Source organism: Pipra filicauda, unplaced genomic scaffold (assembly GCF_003945595.2).
Source record: "Pipra filicauda isolate LSUMZ 115617 unplaced genomic scaffold, ASM394559v2 scaffold287_size946512_pilon, whole genome shotgun sequence".
In the NCBI taxonomy this organism is placed as follows: Eukaryota; Metazoa; Chordata; class Aves; order Passeriformes; family Pipridae; genus Pipra; species Pipra filicauda.
In genome coordinates, this window is record NW_024104406.1 from 379,360 (window position 1) to 394,436 (window position 15,077).

The window sequence follows — 15,077 nt, forward strand, 5'->3', positions numbered from 1 at the left end:
GCTTCCCAGGAGCAATGTGCTAGAGATGCTGCTCATCCTGGTGGTTTTCTGTCACTCTTGGTCTCATTGCCTGGAGACTGAACCAGGAGAGAGGTTGTGTAATCCAGGACTCTTTCTTTGGCATCCCTAAGGACCTGTTCCATTTCTCACGCATGGATTTAACTTACCATGCAGGGAAGACTTAGCCAGAAAATCTGAAAAGTAAAACACTCCAGGAGTTTAGAGTTTACCTGAAGGGCTTTATTGTCCTTATCAGAAAAGGGAGCTGGTTCATAATACTGGTTGTCAGCTTAAATTTAAGTGTAGAAACCACTTGTGTCCTGTTTTGATTTAATTCTGTATGTAGCTACTTTAACTGCCTGGAAGCTCTTCCCAAATTTGCTAAAGCTGTGAACTGAAGACAATTCTTTGGTTTGAGCATAAACCAGCTTCAGTGGAACTGAAAGTGGCACTTCCTGTGAGGGTGGGGAGGCCCTGGCACAGGTTGGCCAGAGAAGCTGTGGCTGCCCCATCCCTGCAAGTGTCCAAGGCCAAGATGGATGGGGCTTGGAGCAACCTGGGCTAGTGGAAGGTGTCCCTGCCCAGGGCAGGGGGGGAATGAGATGAGCTTTAAGGTCTCTCCAACCCAAACCAGTCTGGGATTCTGTGATTTTGGGAACTGTTTTCCCTTCCAAAGCATAAATTAATTCCTAAGTTTGTACTGACTTCTCACAGCTGAGTGAGATCCTATACCTGAGCTTCCTTTCAGCAGGACTTTGGGCTGTCAGATCTCTGGCTGGATAACTCCTTATCAATAAACTAATGCTGGGCAGAAGGAATCGGAGAGTAGTTAATAGCTGTGATTGTTCTGCATCTCTGTGCTGATGGGATGGGCAAAAAGAATAGACCCAACATGTGTAGCTGTAGAGTAACTCCAGCTGTGTCCTCTCCTCAGGTGCTGGAACACCAGCTCTGCCAGCAAAGCGTCCCTCCCTGCCTCTGGAACCAGAACAGGACTTGGAAACGAGCCCCGAGGAGAGCTCGGCACCCGCAGGGGACGCGGAGCAGGGGAAGGAGGAGCACAGGAGCCAGCAGGCAGTGGAGTAGGACGGGCTCTGGGCACCTCCAGAGCTGCCTGGGACTTGGGAGAGGGACCTGCTCCTCCCTGCCCTGCTGGGCTTCACCCCACTGTCAGTTAGTCTGGATGCAGCTGTTTTGTCAGTGATTTTTAGCACGTGGGCTCTGTCCCAAGTCGTTGCAGTGATCAGAAGAGGTTGATGTGTAGCTACTCTTAGTGTGGTCACTGCAAGAGGCTGGAGGATGGGGATCCAGCTCTCCACAGGTTGGGTGTGAGCCCTCTAGAAAGCCCTCTAGCAAAGCAGCAGTAGTGGCTTGGAATCAGTGGCTGAACTGGTGAGCAGCTGATTTTCCACAAAGAACCAGCAAACTGAACCTTCAGGGCTCTTTGTTTGCTGCTTGAGCTCCCCAGCTGTTTGAAAATGTATTTCCTGCTTTTAGTTCTGCTCTGTTGGACTGTATCCCTCCATAATGAACAGTCCAGGAGAGGAAGGTTAGTAATGGAAACTTCTCTGAGGCAACAGTGTAAAAGCAGCACCAGCAGGGCTCTGGGTCCGTCCCCATCCTTCAGCTGTGCTTTGTGTTTGCTGCTGTGACCCAGAATGACATTAATGCATCTTTAGAGCCCAGCCAGGAACTGAAGTGCTCTCCTGCTCCCTGGAGAACACCGGAGTAAGAACCCTCACTCTCCCCTCTGTTTTGATGGCCCAAACTGCTGATCTTAAATGTGGCTGTTTCTCCCCCCAGCTGTTCTCTCTGCTGGGTTTTTCTGTCAGTACAGCTCCAGGGCAGCATTCCTGTAAGGATTCCCTCCTGTAAGGGTTCCATCCTGCCAGGAGTTGAAGAAAAGAGGATTTTTTGTGGAGCGCTGGCAAATTGAAACAAACCAGACCAGGAGCAGGTAAATCAGGTACAGTGCAGACATTTTTATTCACATTAAACTTCTTACACTGGGAGTTCCTGCAGTGTAACAGAGTGCCTGGGAGGAAGAGGTGAGGATTGCAGAGCAGGGGTGGGCAGGGGCTGGGAATTCTTTACCTCAGCCCCAAAACTTGAGTTCAAGACAGATTTTTGTCCTAGGATGCTTTGATAGGGTAAATGTCACACAGGGAGCACATACAGCATTTGAAGGTACCTGTGAAGGGATTTATTTTAAATATGTGTTTTGGTGAAGAGGTTACACAGATAATGAACCAATTCTCCTTCTGTGAAAAAGCAGTAGCACCTTCCTACTTCCTGGGAAGCATTTTTAAATATGTAATTCCAGTTGGATAATAAACAGAACTGCAATTCCTCGTCCTGCCCCCTCTCCTCCCCTGGCTCTGGTGATGATGGCATTTGCACACAGTAAATTCCTAGGATCTTTCTGGAGAGCTTTTTTGTGCTAATGATAATGAGGCTGGACTGTTCATTGGGCTGGAATTAAGCAAGGGACTCTTCAGCAGGACTGCACTGAGGCATTTAGGGATTTTGGAAATCACACCTTATGCTCCAAAACCTGTTTCTGGCATCAGCCATAATTCTAATCTTCTCTTTTCCCCCCATAATGGACATTTTAAGATGGAAAACAATAATGAGCCTAATTTCTAGGGAAGGAGAAACCATCTGCTTCAGGACTTTTCTTCCCCTTTTTAGGAAAACATCTTTGATGAGCCCGGGTAAATCACAGAGCTCACAGGGTTCTCTGCAGCTTGGCTTCTGCACAGAAAACAAACTAGAAGACACTCAAACATAAATGCCTGGGCAGCAAGACCTTGTTTCAGCCAAGAGTAATAAGTTATTCATCCAGCAACGTATGTTCAACCCAAAAAATCTGGTTTTGAGGTCCCTGAGACAACTGGATGCTGATTTATGGCACAGGCAGGATTAGTGGATACCTGCCATGCTCCTGTACATGTTTGCTCAGTTGTGCCTGAGCCAGGTGGACACAGGGGTCTTTAAGATGTTAAAAATTTAGATTTCCCAGTCAGGAAGTGGGTTTCAGTTGGCAAAACCTCCTCTACAGAGACAGACAGGGAGCAGTGCTCAGTGAAGTAAACCTTGACTAAAATAATAAGCTCCACACATAAATGTGCTCGAAAGGAGCACGTGTTGCAACAAGTGCTTCATCTGCCAAGACTTTTCTGTAAGATAAAGTCCAGTTCTGCTACAAGGAAAGCCTTACCACTCTCTCAAACCAAACTGCTCCAAAAAAATCCATGTTTTTAATGGAAGATCCAGGTGAGCTCTGAACCCAGTTTTGCCCAGGCTGCAGCGAGGAGCAGCTTTCCTGAGAAATTCACGGGGGGGAGGTTTTCTGGGTATTTTTTTTCATTGCCCCCACTTGCATTTCACAATTCCTGCCAGGATTTGTGTTCCTCAGCTGCCGTGGGATCTGCTCAGCAGAGGCTGATCCCAGGCTGTTTGGGAACAGGCGCCTTCCCGGGCTCCCGGCACAGACGGGAATGGCCACGTGTGCCATTCCAACCTGCACGTTCCCTTTGCTGAGGGAACATCCTCCCACCAGTCTGGATCAGAAACTCCCTGAGAATTCAGCTTGGATCCACCTGAGAGATTACACAAGGAACTGCTCCATCTGTTACGGAGGAGAGTTTCATCTGATGTCTCTGGGCAGACAGGATCAGCATTCCTGGCTCTGAGATCCAAGTTTCACTGCAGACTTTAATCAGACCCAGTATTTTTCTGTTTTTCCTCCTGTTTTCTCTAAAAGTTGGTGAGTTTCCTTAGCCCAGGAATAGCAAGGCAGCACGTTGTGTGACAGGAGCTGCTCTGAACGTGTGAGGCAGCACCCAAATATTAGCACAGAGACTCTTTAGCTGGTCACTCACTCACAACCCTCAGCTTTCCTGAGCTTATCTCCCTAACTAACCTAAGCTGCAAGTGCCCAAAAGAGCCCAAACCAACTTTTGGGGTAACTGGAAATCGAGTTCTGTTGTACCATTCTCACAAAACTGTCCCACTATTAAACTCTTTTCTCAGGATGTGGCTGGAAAGGTCACCTGTGGCACATAATTCCCGATAACTCAGCATATCCTTACAGACTAAATAGTAAAAAAAAAGCCAAGCACAAGTGCTGAGGGTTTTCCGTTGGGTTTTGGAGTGGATCTAGTGCTCTGCTGCTGTCCAAGCTTTGGATTCCAGTGGCTGAGTGGAGCTGAGCTCTAAGGCAACATCTAACATGGGTCAGAGCAGCTGCTGAGGTCTTTGCTAAAGGCTCAGGAAGAACTTATCAGCACCAGTTCTGTAAAAAGGAATTTGGGAGGGAAGAGCAAACATAACTGGATCTCACATATCCCAACAGGAGATAACCAGATTTTACACAGAAGTAAAAATAGAAAATCAAGTCATTCCTTAGCAATGCTGTGAAACTCTCCTGGAGAGGAGAAAAAACTGTAAAGAGCCTTTAAACTGGGAAGAGGCAGATTTGGGATTGGTTTTTCCATGGTGAGCACCAAGGGCACAGTGAAGGAACGTGTCCTTTGGGACTCTGCCAGCCTCCTGTGATTCACACCTCTCAAATAATCCACCACCTGACCTTCAGTAAGGGACAGGCACAGAAAAGATGGGAACAATGCTCGTTCTGGATCCTGGATAAGACAAAACAACCCAAACCAAGGTGGCTGCACCGGCTGCAGGGACACAGATGGAAATAACCAAGTGCACAGGTTTTGTCATGGGGAGATGTCCCAATGCTGAGCTCAGCTGCTGCACCTCCAGCAAAATGTGTGTGAATAAACATGTCCAGTGGAAACCCTTCTTTGGGAGTGTGAGGTTGGCTGAGGTTTGAGGCCTCCAGCACTGTGGATTTCCAGGTATGAGTAACACAGAAGAACAAACACAATTTGTAGAGACAGAGAGATCAGGGGGAGCAGAGTCACTTGAAGCCTGGGTTTGAAGCTTTGGTATTTTTGCAGCTTTTAGAGCAGCTTTTCTGTGCTGTCACTACTGAGGCTGTGCAGGGGTGTGAGACTACACAGGCAGGGGAAGGATTTCAGGAGCTCTGCCACCCTGCCTGTCATTCCCTTGGGAAGGCAGAGGGAAGTTAAGCACATCATGTTCGCAGCGTGTAAAACATGCTGGGCCCCTCCATCCAATTCACATTTATTATCATATAGATTGTTTCAGAACTGAGTCCTGGATCCCACCAGCACAGCTGCTTAAGGATTATCCTTGGGAAGTGCATTTGGTGGCAGGTGAGCTCTGTGTGCCTGATAAAGCACATCTGGATGGAGCAGCAGCCTGGCCACCGTGAGCTGCTGCACTTGAGATGTGACTCACAGTGCCAGGTATTCCCAGGGCACCCACGGGAGAAATGTAACCTGGGGAGAAAGAACAGGAACAGCAGGAAGGAGGAGTGAACAGGAGTTAATAACTGGAGTTTAGCTTTAAGGCCCAGGTGATTTCTAAGCAATAAATTCCTTTTTTATAATTGTTTACACCAATTATTTATTCAAACTAGCTTAAAAAAGAGATACTTTAGGCCTGTCACATTCCTGTTCAATACAAGCACAACTTTGCCCTTGGGCAAGGTCTGTAAGTGCAGTCCTGTGGTTTTAAGTGGCCATAGGGAATGCCAGTCCAATCAGCCTCACATCCCTGGGAAGTGTTTTTGGAAGAGAGAAGTGAAATACAGCAGCAGGGCCATTGCTGGTGACAGCCTGTGTGTGTTTAGTTTTGTTTTGTTTCCAACTTGAGAATCCACAGCTTGGCCCAGTGTCAGGAAAGTGGGACCCAGGAAGGCTCAGTTCTCCACCTGGCAGATCCATGGCCTTTGGTGGCCCTGGCCACTGTGAGAGGCTGCAAAATGACCTTGTTAATGGCCTTGGACCTCTCAGACAGCTGAGAGGTTTTTTAATTAATTTTTAATTTAGGAAGACTAAACCAGAACTCAGAGTCCTGTGCTACAGTTTATCAATAATAATAAAAATAATAATCTGGATGGAAATACTTCCAGTCTTAAGAAGGTCCTGCACCAAGATAAAATGCTGAGAGTCAAGGGAAGCTCAGGATGGAAAGAGCTGCAGGAAAACACAGCAGTGACTGTATTTCTGCTCTGTACAACACAGAAGACTTTGCTCAGAGGGAAAGCTGAATACACACTGACAGCCAGCATTGTGTGCTGAGTCAGTGCAAGTACAACAGCTGCCAATTTTTATCCTTGCAGAGCATTCAGGATGGATTTTCCAACAGGAGAACATCCCTGACAGCAGCATGACAGTGTTACTGAGACAGATCACTCCACCCTGAGTGACAGACTCTCCTCCCCTCCATGCAGACACAAAGACTGACCTTAAACGACCTCCTACAAACTCTGGCGAGGCACAGGCTTGCCCAGACAGGCTGATGGCATTTAATCCAGTTCTGAAAAATGGCTGTGAGAGCTATGCAGATACACCTGAAGTTCCTGAAGTGGCCAGAGACAAACCATGCTGGAAAGACACAAACCCCAGGCTGGTGCTCTGCAGTTTGTGGTGTGTGACTGTGAACAGGTAAAAAAACCAGAAGTATTTAACAAGGACACAGGGTTCTGCTTTTTTAATTTCAAAGGCCAGAGCAAAGAAACTATTGGTGACCTAGTCAAAAAACCTCCAACATCAAACCCTAAAAAGGCCTCCTCACTTCAGTCTGACCTGGAAAATGCTGTTACAGCTTCTGAGCTTCCAGAGGGACCTTCCCTAATATATTAACCCTTCTGAATGGAGAGCAGGAAGACTGAAGAATTTGGCACAACCACTCTCAAACAACCAAAATCGAGTCTCCAGCACTCGAGAGCATTTCTGTAACACAGCACCTGGAAGGCCCTGCTGTCAGCAGAGAAGGTATTTAGTGTACAGCAAACAAGGTAACGCTTTGGGGGCCACCTGACAGGGAAGTAGAGCTGTCCCCCAAATAAAAACCCCGATTGTCTTCACTCCCACTTTCCCAAAAGCTAAACACAGGCTGCTGGGGCTCAGTTGAACACCTTTAAGTCACAGATACCCAGCATCACCTGCACAGCCTGCAGTAGGTACAGTCTGCATCACATTTTGGGACCGTGGCTCCCTCTGGGGACACCGAGAGATGATTTCACCAGGCAAAAATTCCATCATTGCCCCAGGCAAGGGAAGGTTTGCAGTGTGCTGGGAGGAGATAAGCCACAAGCCTTTTATTTGGAATTTACCAGAGGCAAGGCAGGGCCGGGCACTGCTGTGGGATCCGCAGGCAGGGAATTCTCCTGCTGCACTTCCCAGCACTACCAGACAAGATCCATTCTGAGCTACAAACAGCAAACCTACACCAGCCAGGGATTTTGGTCTTTGCCTCCCTCTCCCCCTGCTCAGGACAAAGGCAATTTTCACATTAAATACTAAAACATCTGCACCCACACGAGAAGCGTTCGAGTCACTGCCCAGTGACTGGAATGTGCCGACAGTTTATACCTGGAATTATTCTTTGGCTCTTTTTCAGTTACACCCAGAAAACACACCACACCCCGATTCTGTTCCTATGCCACCACTGCCTCAAATCCCAATCCACGGGTCTCAGACACCGTGCAGCGCTGGAGAAGGAGGAGTTCCTGGTTTCCTACTGAGGATAGGCCTCGGAGTAGAGCAGTCCCTCGGCGGAGATGGCATCCCCCAGCCCCACGGTCCGCACGGGGTCCTTGCACACCAGCACGGGGGTGAAGTGGAACGAGATGCCTTCCCTGTGCCAGTGCACCACGGGCTCGTCCGGGTTCAGGGAGATCTTGGCGGGAGCCTCCGTGTGGGAGGTGAGGAACTCACGGGGGGCCTTGAGCAGGACCCTGCTGGTGTCGATGGTGTCGGTGGCGCAGGCCTGGGTGCCGGCGGCCCTGGCCCCGGCCGCCACCGCCGCCGCCTGGTTGCCCCAGTGCCCGTCCACGGTGGCCAGGATGTGGTAGGCCAGGGTGTGGAAGTGGATCCGCGTGAGGTCGGACGCCCGCTCCGCCGCCTTCCCGTGCTCCTTCAGGATCCAGAAGAGGATGTCGCTGACCACCCCCACGTCGGGAATCCCGCTCCAGGAGCCCAGGGAGGCGTGGGGGCCGGAGGCAGCCTGGGTGAGGAACAGCAGCTCCTGCTCGTTCAGCCCGATGGAGTTCACCAGGGGAAAGACCTGCTAACAGAAACACGGGAACCACGGGTTTGCCTTCACAGGGACAGTCGGATTTGGGATTCCCCCTTCAGGGTGTGGGTGTTACAGTAACCTGGTGTGCTCAGCACCCAGTTTCCCAGAGAGATGCAGCCCAAAGTCACTGCACTTCTCCAAGTTGGCAAGAATTACTCAGCCAAGGAAACATTCCAATTGGTGCAATTAATTTTCTAGACACACACTTGGACAAGAGTAACAAAACATCAACTTCAGATGAAACACTCATAACACTGAAATCAGATCTGTGTCAGGATAAAAAAGGAACCACCAGGATCTGCAGGAAAGAACTCCTGCAAAGAAATCGAGGGTTTTTTTAAATTATAAACTCAGCTCAGATTCAATCCTTCAACAGATAGTCCTAATCTTAAATTTTCCTTTCTATGCTCATATACCAGTGTGTGCACTGTGATACTGAACCTGACAAAAACAGCATGTCCTGTCATTTTCCTTACCTGATGCATAATGTTGCTCATAAAATCCTGATCAGTCATACTGGCCAGCTCCAGGTGAATGGGAATGTCAGTAGGGATATCGGAGATGGAGGCCACAGCCTATAGGAAAATAGAAAAGACAACACTAAAACATGTACTTATGAAGAAACAGGAGGAGGAAAAGGGTTTGGACTTGAAATACACATACTATAATCTTCCTGTGCCTGGATTTAAACACAATTCCAAATGAGATGTCTGACCAGTGGATGTACTGCTAAGGGAGGAAATAAAAACAACTGCTAGTTTTCAGAATTCCAGAGCAGGAAAACTGTATCCAAGCCTACTCTGCACCCAGCTCAGCACCTTTCTCATGGACTAATTCCAAAACCTCATAAATCTGAAGGAACTGTAGAACAGCTGATCCTAGAACACAAAAAAGGCCAGTGCCCTGCATCAGGACCAGAACTCAGCTGTAAAACAGGTGGTGCTTAAGGAATGCCAGTGTTGATTATAACCTGGATAACCTCAGTATCTGGGATAGAAAAGGTGTGATTTAGCCACTAGACAAGCCCAGCAACCAGGTCAGTGCTCTCCAGCCAGGCAACCAGCCCTTCTTCTTCCTTAGACAACCCACTGAATCTAAGAAAAGTCACTGTTACAGAACTAGACTTTTGCCATTCCTGCAGTTCCCAGTCTCCTTTTAGCAGGCAACACTGGGATTTGTGGGAGAGCTGAAGGCACAGCCCACCTCCACCTTCCACCCTGGGAAAACAAGGCCTTGCCACGAAGCACTTGCTGGAGTGGAAAACTGGGAGACTCGGGCGTTCCAATATCTCACCTCCATCAGCCGCCTCTGTCGCGCCTCCTTGCTCTGCCCTTCCATCATGTGAAGTCCTGAAAGCACCACAAGGTCTGGCTGGAATTCATCCAAGCTGGACACAAACACCTCCAGCATGTTGAGGGCACCGTTGGACAGGTCGTGGGAGAAGATGAAGCGGTTGGCAGTGGGTGCTCTCACCCGGCCCCACTCCTCACCTGGGGTGGAGCAAACAGAGGCAAGGAGGTGGAAACTGTTGTATTCCTGGGCAGGATCACAAGTTAAATGTCAAGAAAACACGTGGATTTGTTTCAGCACTACATGAGGGTTACTCTGGGTTTCACCTGCACGTGGTTAAATGGTCCCTTTGTGTTTTCAGGGACTGTTTTAGTGTCTGTGCAGCTTTAGAATGACACCCGTGAGGGCTGTGCATCAATCCCAGTGATGTCTGGGGTTCCCATCCAACACTCTGCCTTTGGGAAGGTACCTGCTTGATACTCCAAGATAAGATGGAATTCATCTCTTTCCTGCATGGATTCAGGTGGCACGACCACGTTGTCATCGAGCAGTTCGTGGAGTCTGGGGCCAACTGGGCCACAAAGGAGGATCTAGAAAACAGGAAAAAATAACTAAGGTTTCCCTGCCATGTCCCTTGCCAAAATGTAAGCATCACCTAGGCAATTTTTAAGAAGTTAATAATTCAATTTTTAAAAATCAGCTGTGTTTTCTACTTGGAAGGCCAACCATATGTTCCACCACAACCCAAGAAATAATTGCCAGATCCCCAAAACCTACAGGGAAGTAATTTGCTTGAGACAAGCAAATTAAAGAAGATGAGCAAGCAGCATGAAATCTTTGGAGCGTGTGTGTACCTTCAGGTCTGGATTTGTCGCGAGCTTCTGCCCGATGAGAGCAGCGTTTCCTCCCACGTAGAGCTGTAAAACAAACAGAGCAGGGTGTGGGACCCCTTGCTGGGGGACCTTTATACACGTTCAGTCCTTGGCACAGCCTGGAGATTCTGGGTTTTTAGAACACAGTCCAGCAGTAGACAAGTTACTAAGGCTGAAGGCAAAACAACTTTACAGTTCTCTGTGAGAATCTCAACAACTTGGGTGTTCCCTTTTTGTTAAATCTAAATATTCGCCTTCAGGTAATGGCCATGTAGAAATCAATTAATTCATAACAGTGCTGAAGGAATCTACTCATTCAGCACATAAACAGCCCTCACTCCTGTGCAACTTCTCTGTGGCAGTGGGTGACCTGTGGGTTTTTAGCAAGGCTGCCAAGGAATCGTTTAAAAATTGCAACAGCTTTTCCTCCAGTTTGAGGTTGAGGTGAATCCCGGTCCCTGTGCCCACGTGGAGTGAGAGGAACCTTCCTACCTTTCTTCAGGTAAGAAAGGTCAAACTTCCCAGTGAGAAAACTGATGTGAGCTTTGAAACCAATGAATGTGGATTGTCATGAGGGTCACAGACACTCAGAGGAGGCCACGGAGCTGCTCCAAGGGCTGGAGCCCCTCAGCTCTGGAGCCAGGCTGGGAGAGCTGAGGGTGTTCAGCTGGAGAAGAGAAGGCTCCAGAGAAACCTTAGAGCCCCTTCCAGGGCCTAAAGGGGTTCCAAGAGAGCTGGAGAGGGACTTTGGATAAGGGATGAAGGGACAGAACAAGGGGGAACGGCTTCCCACTGCCAGAGGGCAGGGTTAGATGGGACATTGGGAAGGAATTGTTGGCTGTGAGGGTGGTGAGGCCCTGGCCCAGGTTGGCCAGAGCAGCTGTGGCTGCCCCATCCCTGGAATTGTTCAAGGGCAGGCCAGACAGGGCTTGGAGCAACCTGGGCTAGTGGAAGGTGTCCCTGCCCATGGCAGGGGGTGGAACCAGATGAGCTTCAAGGTCCCTTCCAACCCAAACCATTCTGGGATTCTCTGACAGAAAACAGGCCGTGGAAGGATCCAGCTGAAAATCAGGTGATTCCTTGCTCCCTGCCTCATTGCAAGGTGTTAGAGCCACTTTGACAGCCTCAGCCCCATCTGGCTCACATATAACAATATTCTTTGACATTTTATTTTGGGAACGTCAGCAGGGGAGAGACAATTTAAACCCCTCCTATTTGCAGCGGGGGCAGAATCCTGTGGAAAATCATTCACACACTCAAGCTACACCGCAAGTTCCCTTCCTAAAGGATTTGCTCTCTCACTAGAGGGAAAATGGAAGTCACTGGTGATCAGCAGGGAAGAACCACGCTTCCCCAGGCCTGTGCTGGGTGCAGCCCCACCTGTGCCGCAGGGTGCTCCGAGGCCGTCCGTGCGATGTCCCGGAACGCCGCGGCGTCGCTGAAGAACCGCTCGGCGGCCGCCCCTCGCTCCATGAAGTGGGTGAAGGCCTCCCCCAGGTCCTGCCTGGAGCTCAGCACCGCGTGGTTCTTCCCATCCCTCGGTTCCAGACCCAGCGCCTCCAGCAGCTTCACGCCGGACAGGACCACGTCCACACAGGCGTTGACGCTGGAAGAGACAAGGGAAAGGCGTCCTGGGAAAACCACACGGATCCGAGGGAACTGAGATTAGCTCAGCTGGTCAGAGCATGGTGGTGATAATGCCAAGGTCACGGGTTTGATCCCTGCGGAGACCATTCACTTAAGAGTTGGACTCGGTGATCCCTGTGGGTCCCTTCCAACTGGGAATACTCTGACTCTGTCTTGAACCTGTGAGACAACACAGTGAGATCACGCCCCAGGTAGTGATGGCTGTTCAGGGGGAGAACAACCAACCAAATGGAAAAAAAACCCTCACAAAGGCCCTGGAATTCCCTGAAATTCTCTCCTAAAGCCTTCTCCCTTTGACTTGCCTTTATTGTACTGCAGAGGAGAGGGGGATTTCTACCTTTCTGCTGGATTAAAACAAGGAAGAGTGAGCTGTGTGGTCCTAAGGTGGTTGAGTATGTTACAATACAGGTTTGCTTCATTTGCTGCCTTAGACTCACTCAAAAAAAGAACAGGCACAATAATCAAATAATTAATTTTTAATTCTTAGAAGCTTTTAAAAGTATATATCTTTGGGGTTTAAAATGTGCATGCAATTCGAAACTGTTAAAAACAAAGCAGAAAGTATTTAAGCCTGCTAGATCAGCCTCTTGAGTTTCAGCTGCTCCTAATAATACTCAAACCCACACACCAACTCCCCACACAGGCTGGTTCTGTTTATAAGAAGTCAAGAGAGCGATTTGTCAGTTGAAATATTTGAAAACTGCAATTTCTAAAGGACGATCCCTAACTTCCAGAAATAGCATGCAGTGAAAGCAGGAGAAAAGCCCTGCAATAGTTAGGGAGGGATAAAAACCATTTCAGCAGGTCCAGGCTTTATGGAAAACCTAACTTCCAGTCCCTATTTCCTTATCAATTACATCAATTTAATCACAGCCTAGTTCAAACTAGAGAACAGGAAAGTTCTGCCTGGAACCAGACCTCCAGGAAGACAATTTGTGAACACTTGCCCTTGTTTCACCCTGTGGTTTCAGAGAGATACCAACACATACCAAATATTTCCTGAGATGATACCAGCAATTATTTAAGCATCTTGTGGACCTGCTGTCAAGTGCCATTTCTATTCCTCTGTCCCACACTCCCCTGACAGGGATCCAAACCATCTACAAAACTTTTGCAGGATCTCTGGCTTTCTCAGCGTCTCCCACCACGCTCCCAAGGCCAGTTCCTGCTCCATGTCAGTGTGGAGTGCCCAGCATCCAGCATTCCTCCTTGGCAGGGACCTCCCAAGGGCCACAACACGTGAAAGCTGCATCACACAAAATAAAGGACACGAAAAGCCCTGAGGCTTTCCAATCCACGAGGTAACCAGCCCAGAAATCCTCTGGATGTGCATCATCTCCTGCAGAGGAGAGAGAAATACCCTGGCACAGCAGGGAAAAGAAATGATAAGCTCAAGCAGCCTTTTAGCCCCAATTTTATGTTTTAATGAATCGTTAAAGATCCAAGGGGATGAAACCAAGTCACATTCCTCTGCCAGCACACAGCTCCACAGCCATGGGGGTGGAGAACTCCTTCCAACACCTGAAGGCCAAATCTTCCAGTCAAAGTCAAGTTATCCTGCCAGTCTTTATATTTAAAAGGAAGTGAGTGAGGTGCTCTATATAATGTCCAGATTAATGGTCAGTCTTAAAAACAGCATTTGAGGTCAATGTGATATTCCTGAATTTTCCCCTTGTTTTCTTTCCACTTTAAAAAGAACATTGGATTTCCCTGGGCATGCACAGGTGCCTTCAACATCCACTGCCTTCTCCTCTCTCTGCTCCCTTCTCCACTTTATAAACTTGTCTCTGGTACTTATTTATTGCCAGCCTGAACTGGACGGGCCAGGAGCTCCAAGTCCCTCAGACTCTGGATGTAAAGTTGTTTTACAGGGGACAAGGTCTCTGGAGACAGGCTGCCAACGGGGCCTGAACCCCACAGCACCCTGAAACCACCAGCACAGGAGTGTTCTGGGTCATTCCTCCCCTCAGTTGGGCTCCGATGGAGCAGTGGGGAGGAGCTGCACTCTTGAGGAAATCATGGAATGGTTTGGACTGGAAGGTGTCCTTGAAGATCATCTGGTTCCACCCCCTGCCATGGGCAGGGACACCTTCCATTAGCCCAGGTTGCTCCAAGACCCATCCAACCTGACCTTCAACACTTCCAGGGATGGGGCAGCCACAGCTGCTCTGGGCCAGGGCCTCTCCACCCTCACAGACAACAATTCCTTCCCAATGTCCCATCTAACCCTGCTCTCTGGCAGTTTGAAGCCATTCCCCCTTGTTCTGTCCCTCCAGGCCCTTGTCCAAGGTCCCTCTCCAGCTCTCCTGGAGCCCCTTCAGGCACTGGAAGGGGCTCTAAGGTTTCTCTGGAGCCTTCTCCTCTCCAGGTGAACACCCCCAGCTCTCCCAGCCTGGCTCCAGAGCAGAGGGGCTCCAGCCCTCAGATCATCTCTGTGGCTTCCTCTGGACTCGCTCCAGCAGCTCCACGTCCTTCTGCTGTTGGACCCCAGAGCTGGAGGCAGCTCTGCAGGGGGGGGTCTCACCTGAGTGGGGCAGATACACCCCAGGTACATCCCTACCCGTGCAGAGGCCCTGACACATCCATCCCCACACACAAATCCATCCCCGCACGCATCCATGTCCATCCACACACCGGGATCTGGGGATGCCCGTCCCGCCCCGCCGCCAGGGGGCGCTCCCCGCGCGCTCCCGCACCTACCCGACGGCGACGCGCGCCCAGCCGCGCGCGGGGCGGACAATGGCCGCCTGCCAGGCCGCCACCGTGCGCGCCTCCAGCGAGCGGGCGCGGCGCAGCGTCCCCAGCAGCGAGGCCGAGAGCTGCCGCAGGGCCGCGGGGGGCAGCTCGGGACCCAGCACGCACAGGTAGCCCAGCGCCAGGGCCAGTAGGCCCACGCACACCGAGCGCTGCCACATCGCCCCGCTCCGCTCCTCCTGCTCCCCCGCCGCGGCTGAGGCGGGGCCCCGCCGGCGGGGGCCTCCTTACGCCGCCTCCGGAGCGCCCCGCCCCCGCCGGCCGCCGGCTGGCGTAACCCGCTTCGGGAATCGCGGCGCGCCGCTCCGCCTGCGCCACCTGCGTACGGCCCCG

General features: G+C 50.2%; 2 protein-coding genes across 3 annotated transcripts in view; one reads left to right on the forward strand and one right to left on the reverse strand.

Moving 5' to 3' along the window:
- BBS4 (Bardet-Biedl syndrome 4) overlaps positions 1–3,208 on the forward strand; it is a 36,595-nt gene extending 33,387 nt beyond the window's left edge. Inside the window, exon 16 of the mRNA XM_027723869.2 lies at positions 935–3,208. Within this exon, the coding sequence (XP_027579670.1) occupies positions 935–1,086 (152 nt within the window). The 3' untranslated portion in view covers positions 1,087–3,208. The remainder of the gene's footprint in view (positions 1–934) is intronic.
- ADPGK (ADP dependent glucokinase) lies at positions 1,963–14,959 on the reverse strand. 2 transcript variants are annotated; one of them, XM_027723880.2, is made up of 7 exons: positions 14,691–14,959; positions 11,724–11,949; positions 10,326–10,388; positions 9,941–10,061; positions 9,475–9,671; positions 8,658–8,756; positions 1,963–8,169 (listed from the first exon to the last, which is right to left on the reverse strand). In XM_027723880.2, the coding sequence occupies exons 1-7, from the start codon at positions 14,903–14,905 to the stop codon at positions 7,621–7,623; spliced, it is 1,470 nt and encodes a 489-aa protein (XP_027579681.1). In that variant the 5' UTR covers positions 14,906–14,959; the 3' UTR covers positions 1,963–7,620. The 2 variants fall into 2 exon arrangements, with proteins under 2 accessions (XP_027579681.1, XP_027579678.1); XM_027723877.2 differs by having other exon boundaries at positions 1,963–8,172.
- Positions 14,960–15,077: the final 118 nt, after the last annotated feature.